At 40.3% G+C, this 10,431-nt stretch overlaps 1 protein-coding gene across 1 annotated transcript; it reads left to right on the top strand.

The window, feature by feature from the left end:
- Positions 1–1,657: 1,657 nt before the first annotated feature.
- KRT20 (keratin 20) lies at positions 1,658–10,032 on the top strand. The gene is given in 7 exon segments (XM_045888066.1): positions 1,658–2,062; positions 4,257–4,339; positions 6,121–6,277; positions 6,557–6,718; positions 6,842–6,967; positions 7,941–8,159; positions 9,895–10,032. Coding segments are annotated over 7 exon segments (1,290 nt in total).
- Positions 10,033–10,431: the final 399 nt, after the last annotated feature.

Below are 10,431 nucleotides of genomic sequence, written 5' to 3'. Positions count from 1 at the left end.
TGGAGCAAGCAATCTGTCTCATGGTGGGTGCTGAGCTGACCTTATAACAGGGGAGAGAGACTCCTCCATGCACCAGGTCAGGTGCAAAGCACTATGCTATTTATTTCGTTTGCAGGGAACAAGACCTAAAGCCAGCTAGTGACTGAAAAATTTAAATGAATTATCTGGTCTTAGAACACTAAAATTAGGGGGGGGGGAATTCAAAATCATCTATCTACCACTCACCTAAATTCACTTAATTCACTTCCCCAAACTACATCTCCAAATGTATAAATGTTTCATTCCTGTTTTAAATACCTGAGGCTTTGTGTTTGTACAAAATATTTTAATAGTTTTATAAAATATAACCTCTAAATAGGGATAAACTTAAAAACAAAAAAAAAAAGCATAAAACAGATTCTGAAGAGTGATTATCCATACTTAAAAACCACTGTTCTTATGCAAATCGAAACCACAATGAGATATTACCCCATTATGTTAGAGTGGTCATCATCAAAAACACAAGAGATAACAAATATTGGTGAGGATGTGGAAAAAAGGGAACCCTTGTGCACTATTGGTGGGAATGTTAAGTGGTGCAGCCACTCTAGAAAATAATATGGAGGTTCCTCAAAAATTAAATATAGAATTACCCATGATCCAGCAATCCCACTTCTAGGTATATATCCAAAGGAGATAAAATCACTATCTCAAAGGTATCTGCACTCCTATGTTCATTGTGGCATTATTCACAATAGCCAAGATATAGAAACAACCTAAGGTTCCACAAAAGGACGAAAGGATAAAGATCTCTCTCTCTCTCTCTCTCTCTCTCTCTCACACACACACACACACACACAGAAATATTATTGTGGCACAAAAAAGAAGGGAACCCTGCCATTTGCAACAATATAGATAGATCCCCAGGGGCATTATGCTACATGAAATAAGCCAGACAGAGAAAGACAAATACTACATGATACCACTTACATGAGGAATCTTAAGATAAGAAAAAACATCAAACTCATAGAAACAGTGGTTGCCAGGGCCTGGGGGGGGGGTAGGAGAAATAGGGAGAGATAAAAGGATACAAACTTTCAGCTTTAAGATGAATAAGGTCTGAGGATCTAATGTAAAATATGGTGACTATAGTTGATAATGCTGTACTGTACACAGAATTTACTAGAAGAACAGAACTTAAATGTTCTCATCAAAAAGGAAAAGATAAACTAAAAAAGACTTTTAAAACACTGTTCTTGATCACCAGTGTAACTATTATGTACCCACGTCTATCTTTTTAGGTACCTAAATTATTCATGGCATTTGCCAATATTCTTTATGTGTATCTGCCAAGGCAGGTGCAAGGGCTAAAAGAATACATCTTCCTGTTTCCTTTTGTTGCCTCTGTTTAAAAAAAGGAATCGCCCCTGAGAAAAGCCTCTTAGAAATGCCTCTAGTGGAAATTTCTGGAATGAAACTAAACAGACTGCTGTACAAAGGGGAAAAAGAAAAAAACAAAGCAAGCCACAGTGGACAGTGGTGTTAATCCAAAGGTGAGATGTCAGCAGAGGAGGTGTTTCTTTCCTACGAACTCTATAAAAGGTCAGCTCATCCACCACTGGGAGACAGACTGCTCCAGCCATCCAGAAGCTACAGGTGCTCCCTCCTAAAATCCCCAATGGAATTCACTCGCAGAAGCCTCCGTAGAGGCTTGAGTTCCTCCTCACAGGGCTCTGCACTCAGCATGAGTGGCTCCATGTATAGGAACGGGGGCACACAGCACTTCACGGCTGCACCCAGCGTCTATGGGGGAGCTGGAGGTCAGAGCATCCGCATCTCGAACTCCAGACACATGATGAACTATGGGAGTGATCTCACCAAAGGAGACCTGTTTGTTGGTGATGGGAAGATGACCATGCAGAACCTAAATGAACGCCTAGCAAGCTACCTAGAAAAAGTGCAGTCCCTGGAACAGTCCAATTCCAAACTTGAATGGCAGATCAAGCAGTGGTATGAAACAAACACGCCCAGCACCAGGGACTACAGTGCATATTACCAACAAATAGAAGAGCTGCAAAATCAGGTAAGGGATGACACCTGTGTTTTCTACTCCACTGTTGAGCTGCAGGATATATACCAAGAGGGCATATATGTTAGGTGGGTCCAAACGGATGTTATAAAGCAATTAGGCTGAAATGCTACATCTATAAACGGTACATTCTACCATCTATCCTTAGTGCTGGAGTAGCTGACTACATAATTAGATGACTGTAAATATTTTTTTCACTTTTAAAAATCTAATTACATGGAAAATATGAAAATATAATCTGTATTTTTGTCAGTTTACCAGGACAAGTCTAACTGGATAGTAAATATTTTTTTCTCTGAAAAGAGCTAAAATTTTTATGTGATTATGAATCTCGGGTTTTTTTCAGCTGGTTCTCATTAACTTGAATTCCCAGTCAACTTAGAGATGTTACTCCTTTAATTTATATAAACACTATAATATAAGTATTAAGATACTATATCATAAATTCCAATGACAAAGTGAGTCAGCATGGAAATAAGGGGAAGAGATGTAAGTATTAATGGCATCCAGATTTTTTTAAAGATTTATTTATTTGAGGGGCACTTAGGTGGCTCAGTCGGTTAAGCGTCTGCCTTCAGCTCAGGTCATGATCCCGGAGTCCTGGGATCAATCCCCACATCGGGCTCCCTGCTCAACAGGGAGTCTGCTTCTTCCTCTCCCTCTGCCTGCCGCTCTGCCTACTTGTGAGAGAGAGAGAGAGAGAGCAGGAGGAGGGGCAAAGGAAGAGAGAGAATATCAAGAAGACTCTCTGCTGAGCTCGAATCCCTATGCAGGGCTCAATCCCAGGGCCCTGAGATCATGACCTGAGCCAAAATTAAAGAGTCAGCTGCTTAACCGACTGAGCCACCCACATGCCTGAACGACATCCAGATTTTTAAATGCCCTGTTTAATGATATCATCATCATCACAAGCAGTTCACAAACCACTTCTTCAGTAGCAAAATGTCCTATTGCCCCCAATTCAAAATTGTTGCAATCGTATCACAATCCACTCCCACGGAAGGTGGAGTTCTGTTTTATCAATTGTGTGCAATAAAGGAAGTGGACTTTGCTCCTAATTGAAAAGTTCAGATATGACAGGAGCACTTGCTCTGCTTTCAAATTCTTATCTCATCAAGGAAAGAATCCCTTTCCAGCAAGTCTCTTTTCCTTGCATTTTTAGTAGACATCAGTGCAATTTGAACCAGATTCCACTGGAAGTTACTTTGGGGCTTTCAGGAACTATGGGGAGGTGAGGCAAAGGTGTCTAAATTGTCTTTCTGCCAAAAGGTCATTCTTATGGCTCCCACTAAAAACATTCAAAATCAGCAAACCATTCTTCCCTACCTGTCTCATGATTCATGTTTCTGAGTCTACTTTGGATCAGCCCAAACACATAGACACAGCCATCTATTCCATTTAGCAGGGCAGACTCAGTATACGAAGGCAGCTCTCTCTGGGACTGGATCTGCTGAAAGAGACATGTCATTGTAACATCTTCTACAAGCAGAGAAGATCCACATACATCATAGAGAACTCACCCTTAGGTAACCCTGTTTTTAAGATCGAGAGCTTATCCATCCTGCCAGCTCCGGTGCCTAGCACAACTCTCACATAGCAGTTGTCCATTCATTCAGCCAATATTTAGTACATACCAAGTGCTGGGCCCCACGCTGGGCATTGGGGAATATGACGGTGAACATAATGTGATTTAGGGGGGAAATAGGCACAAGGGCAACATACCTCCCACACAGAGGGATAAATTCTAGCAAGGAGGGCTGTGTAGAGCACTGAAAACACAGGCAGTTCATCCAGTTCTGCCTTGAGGAATTCATTGAGGCTTCCTTGAAGCAGATATCTAAGGCAAAATGTGGAAGAGAAGTAGTTCACCAAGCGAGAAGGGCTAACAAGAATATTCTAAGCAGGAACATCAAAGGGAAGGCACTCAGTGGGGTTTGATGGCTCAAGTTGAATGAAATTTTCCTTTTGTAAAACCGTAAGAAAGCTCACCAAACCCCTGGAGACCAGAGGTACATTTTATGACTCAATTATGTTAAATGGCCGTATCATCACTCTTCCCTATTTTCATGTGGAAATTCTTGAAATAAACATCATCTTTGATAGAATAATGTTTGTATCTGAGGATACACTCAATCATTTGAAACTCCTGTCCAGTTGAAAATGTCATTCTTTCTCATATATTTTCCAGATTAAAAGCGCACAACTGGAAAATACACATTGTGTCCTGCAAATTGATAATACCAAACTGGCTGCTACGGACTTCAAGCTGAAGTAGGTTCTAACACCATGGTAAACCTTCCTGAAAAGGGATTCCCTGTAGTAGTCCTTCATGACACTCAGCTTTCCACATTCTTGTTGGTAAAGGAGCTACCTTAAGTAATTTCAGAATCTGGGAGTTTGAAGGGTGTTAGGAGCTATCTGGTCTAGCCCAGCACTCAGGGCTACACTTCCCTCTCCCACATTCCTAAGATTTTGTCACCCAGCGTGTAACTGAACACCTCCAGTAACTACTACTGTTCCACTGGTTAGCTCTGGCTGCCAGACCACTCTTTTTTAGTAACCTCACATCTACCTTTTCGCCCACTGAACCTAATTCTGCCCTTTGGAGTAATACCAAAGTGATATACCACTGCCCGTCTGCAGTAGTGCCCTTCTGTTATCTAAAGTGAGCCATGTGTCTACGTGTGGTGATTCTCCAAGTGAGTCATCCATGCTCCTTCAAGTGCCTGCCAAGTGTATGGCCCAAGTTCCAGGGGGCGACTTTGATGCTTCTGAGTTTGCTGGTGTTTTATGATAGAGTCTGACAAACCAAAGAACTAAGACTATGATTAAACCAGCTCAGATTGTGTTCACTCTCTTTTAACCATATCACACCACATATGATCACAGCTGTTCCTCATAAATGGCCCCTACGCTAGGGCTTTCTCATTCTGAATGTGTACAATGCGTTGGTACTAAAAAGTCTTTTGTGGTTTAGAAGGGTAGGAAAGCAGATCTGAAGATTAAAGCAGTAAACATTATTAATTCCAATTTTACTAAGTCAGCACCTGAATATTCCATTGCATTATCATTTTTTAAAGTTTTGCTACTTTAATAAAAATGAGAATATGTAAGATTGTAGGGGAGAATCATGAATTCTTTACAATAATTCACTTTTGATGCATCTGCTTACAAAGTAATAAAAATAAATTGATCATGTCTATTCATTAAGTAAATATAACTAACCATTATTTAATATCTATAATGAGAATCCTTTGCTGACACATTAATTAAAGCAAAATATTTTTTATTTCTTTTAAAATATATTCTAGAATTTAGAAACATTTAAGAGTTATTTCAGATTGCTTTTTTACCAATCACTCCAAATTACAAAGATTATATTATGGAGCAAATTATCTGATTCCTAGGTTCTCATGAACATTTTTGGAATGTATAAAGAGGGACACATCATTAGTTTTTGATGTAGTGTTCAGTGATTCATTAATTATGTATAACACCCAGTGCTCATCACAACAGGTGCCCTCCTTAATACCCATCACCCTGTTACCCCCTCCCCTCTGAAACCCTCAGTTTATTTCCTGGGGTCCGTAGTCTCTCATGGTTCATCTCCCTCTCTCATTTCTCTCCCTTCAGATTTCCCTCCCTTCCCCTATGGTCCTCCATGCTATTGCTTAAGCTCCACATATGAGTGAAACCATACGATAATTGTCTCTCTCTGCTTGACTTACTTGAATTAGCAGAACCCCCCCAGTGCCATCCATGTTGATGCAAATGATAGGTATTCATCCTTTCTGACGGACACTACATCAAAAACTAATGATGTACTTATACAGTGGCTAACTGAACTGATATAAATAAATAAATAAATAAATAAATAAATAAATAAATAAATAAATAAATATCTGGTAGAATTTAAAAAAAATAAAAAGGGACACAGTGTATTGAAATAGATCCTCATATACCACATAAAAACATCTCGTTATATTAAGATTCTGTCTTCTATAATGGCTTCAAAAGGACTCAATTATCTCTGCATACCAACTAATTCACAGGTATGAGACTGAAAGGGAGCTACGCCTAACAGTGGAGAGTGATATCCAAGGCCTGAATAAGGTCTTGGGTGATCTATCCATGACTAGAACAGACTTGGAGATTCAACTTAAAGAACTGAGTAAAGACCTGGATATCCTCAAAAAAGAACATCAGGAGGTGAGGAAATATTCAGAAGTGGTGTTGGGAATGACAGAATGACTCTAATAATGATAATGGTGGGGGGGGGAGGCTGGTAAAGAAAATGACAATAATAATGGTGTGAGCGGTCAGGGTTCAATGACAGAGCAGTACCTAGACTAGAATAAGCCCTACCTAAGTTACTGTCTTTCTTTTTTACTCATCCCCAATGAAAGAAGCCATAAGACTTATGTCTTTTCTACTTAGCCTCACGTGAGAATGTGCTTTAGACTATAATCAGGATTTTCACTTTTGTAGGAAGTGAACAGCCTATACAGACACCTGGGCAATACTGTCACTGTAGAATTGGATGCTGCTCCAGGCCTGAACCTTGGTACCACCATGAATGAAATGAGGCAGAAGTATGAAGTGATAGCCCAGGAGAACCTTCAGAAGGCCAAAGAACAGTTTGAGAAACAGGTAATAACATAATTCTGACGGGTAAGCAAATGTGTAGAGGCTGTCCTTCAAAAAAAGATAACTCATTTTCTTTCCTTTCTCTTTCTCCTTACTCATTTATTTTTTTCATTTTTGGAACTTTAGACTCAAACTCTGCAGCAACAAGTCACAGTGAGCAATGAAGAGTTAAAAGAAACTGAGGCTCAAGTAAAGGAGCTGAGATGCATCTACCAGAACCTGGAGATAGAACTCCAGTCCCTCCTCAGTCTGGTAAAACACGTCTAACTTCCTACTCTCAACGCAGTGTGTGTTTACTAAGTGCCTGTGTGAGGAATTCTGGAGATACAGAAACCTCTAGGAAATAACCCCTCTCCCTGCAGAGCTGGCAGGGAGACAGGCCAAGCCACTGACTATAACTGATACACAGAAAGAAATCCAGGACAAGAGCAATGTGCTGCGAGGATGCAGAGGAACAAGTAGATCTGGAAGACTTCACACGGAAAGTGGCATTTCAACTAGATCGGAAAACTTGAGATGAATTTGTAGTTGGAGAATAGGGGTAAACAAATCAGTTTGCAGGCTAAACAAATCAGTCAGCTCCTGATAAAATTATGCTGTGTTAACAACCCCCAAATTGCAGTGGCTTACAACAACACTACAACAACACTACATCCATCATCCATCCATCGCCTGCAGCTCTGCTCCATGACATTCAATTCCAGGGGTAAGGCTGAGGGAGGAGACCCCGGCCAGGGCATGCCAGTGTTATAGCAGAAACAAAAGAGCAATAGCCAGACCATCTGATAGCTCCTAAAGCTTCTCCTCAGAAAAGGCACTTGTCAGTTTTACCTACCTTTCATTAGCCAAGGAAGTCACATGACCAAATCTGGTATCAGTGGGATGAGGAAATCTAATCCTCCCCTTGGAGGGGCACCACAAATCACAGGGAGAGGAGGTAAATACGGAGAACTAGAATACAATATACCACAGTAAGAGAACAGTGAGTGTGAAGCTAAAAACAAACAAAAGACCCTTAGAGGTCATAGCAGCTGGCTGGGGCTCAGGAGCTGGTGGTCCTAGCAGCTGGCTGAGGTCGCCTAGATGGAAAGAGTGGGAGATAAAGCTAGAAATATGAATTATGCCCACAGTGACTAGCTGTGGGAATTCTCCTCAAAAGAAATTAAAATTGAACCACCTCTGAAGTCTTCCACTAAGAAACATCCACTTTTTCTTGTGCTTATAGAAAGAAACTTTGGAGCGTACACTAGAGGACACCAAAGATCGTTACAGTGGCAAATTGGTCACCATCCAGGCAGTGCTGGACAACCTAGAAGGCCAACTGAAACAGATTAGGACCGATACAGAACGCCAGAGCAACGAATACCATATCCTCCTTGACATAAAAACCCAGCTTGAGCAGGAAATTGCTACTTACCGCCGCCTTCTGGAAGGAGAAGATGCCGTCGAGTAAGACTCTTAGAATCAAGGAATATGTGCCAGTGCTTACATGCTGTGCATTAAACCCTGTCACTCATTCCCCAGCACCAATGCAATCCCTAGCACAAAAGCAATTACACACACCAACCGCCAACAACAAAACAAAAATATACCAAAAATATGCCCATCCCCAAAATACCAGGTACAGCCTTTGTACTTGAGGTCATGTGTAGGGCTGACTTAGAAGATGGTTATACAATAAACAATACAGATTATGCTTTTGCTAATTTTTATGATTAATACATAATTGGAAGTACAATGACTTTTAGAAATTCTCCTTGAGAGGTCATGAAATGAACAGGCCACAGAGGTCTGTGGGAACCAGTTTGAGAATCATCAGTGTTGCCACAGAAACTGTCTTCAACTACCACACCCAAGAAACTCAATAAGAGAACACAAGATTTAAACTTCCACTGTAATTTTGTTATTTTAATTACAAAAGCTTCTAGTATAGTGTAAATAGGTCAATTTTGAAGATACAGATAGATAGATAGATGATAGATAGATAGATGATAGATGATAGATAGATAAATAGATAGATATAAAATAATATGTCAAGTTGAAAAGTAAGAAACTCAAGTTCAAAGTAACAAGCATGGTAAAAGCAGAAAAAATACAAACACAGCATTAAGACACACATCACACAGACTTTGTTTTGAAACAGAAAATGCAGGACAGCCCTTCATTTTCTTTTTTTTTTTAAAGATTTTATTTATTTATTTATTTATTTGAGACAGAACGAGAGAGAGAGAGCACATGAGAGGGGGGAGGGTCAGAGGGAGAAGCAGGTTCCCTGCTGAGCAGGGAGCCCGATGCGGGACTCGATCCAGGGACTCCAGGATCATGACCTGAGCCGAAGGCAGTCGCTTAACCAACTGAGCCACCCAGGCGCCCCAGCCCTTCATTTTCAACATGGCAATAACACTTTTTCCTGTTTCTTTTTCTTTTCTTAAAAAAAAAAAAAAAAAAAAAAAACAGAACTCCAGAACTTGCGACAAGCATCCTGGACGAGAGAGGTAAGTGTTCTAATCTCACGTGTTTCCTGTGAGACTAACTCCTCACTCGGTAACTTACCACTTATTAAATGCCACTGGTGAAAAGTAAATAGAGATCAGTTCTCAAGGGAGCAGATACTACCCTAGGGATTCTGAAAATCAGGCACATTACATAAACCCCCAACATGGAAAGTTTGTCACACTCCCACAACAGGGTGACTTTCTTGGCCCAAGCTCTTGCTGTCCTGAGACATCCTGGGATCCTGAAAAGAAAAAAAAATAAGATGAAAAAGTGCATTTGGCTTAATTCAATATTGTATATTTCTCTTTGGGGGTGGGCATAGAAAATTTGTGAATTTGGGGACAGTGGCATATTTTCTGCATTTGTTTATAATTTGGACAAGATTATTTAAGAAAAAGAATGGGGGGCGCCTGGGTGGCTCAGATGGTTAAGCGTCTGCCTTCGGCTCAGGTCATGGTCCCAGGGTCCTGGGGTCGAGCCCCACATCGGGCTCCCGGCTCAGCGGGGAGCCTGCTTCTCCCTCTGACCCTCGCCCCTCTCATGCTGTTTCTTGCTCGCTCGCTCTCTAAAAAATAAATAAAATCTTTAAAAAAAAAAAAAAAGAATGGGTTTCTTTTTCTTTTAGGAAAAAAAATATGTATAAAATAATAATGATTTAGAGTTGAATGTTATAGACCCACGAGTCATGTTCCTGAGTTAACATTTCATACTTAAATCTAAACTCAGATATAAAGAGAAAAAGGAAGATTACAACAGTCGTGGAAGAAGTGGACGGCAAGGTTGTGTCATGTAAAACCGAAGAGGTGGAAGAAGATTTGTAAACAGCTACCTGGAGATGCTGCTGAGGGTGTGAAAGAAATGTAGCTATAATTTTTGCTCCCTATAAGAAAGTAGCCATCAGACAGCACCATTGGTGCTTTGTGGTAATCAGAAGGGGACAAAAGCCCATTTATCAGTCTCTGTAATTGAATATAAATTGTTTTACTCAGAGGAGCTGCAAATCACCTACAAAAATGAAATCCAATGAGCACTAAGACGTTTAAAATATCATTACCACCATCTTTTTACGATGAAACACATTAATTATAAGCTGGAGACCACCTAATATCAATTCGTTAATGTTCCTGAAAATTACAGCACATTTGATTTACACTAAACCTCACGGAGCAGAAGAATCCCTGAAAATTGCAAATAAACTGCTCTCTCTAATTTTTCCTGTT

Source organism: Mirounga angustirostris, unplaced genomic scaffold (assembly GCF_029215605.1).
Source record: "Mirounga angustirostris isolate CCGP_5_RB_7025 unplaced genomic scaffold, mMirAng1.0.hap1 SCAF_17, whole genome shotgun sequence".
In the NCBI taxonomy this organism is placed as follows: domain Eukaryota; kingdom Metazoa; phylum Chordata; class Mammalia; order Carnivora; family Phocidae; genus Mirounga; species Mirounga angustirostris.
This window is presented reverse-complemented; position numbering and strand designations above follow the sequence as displayed.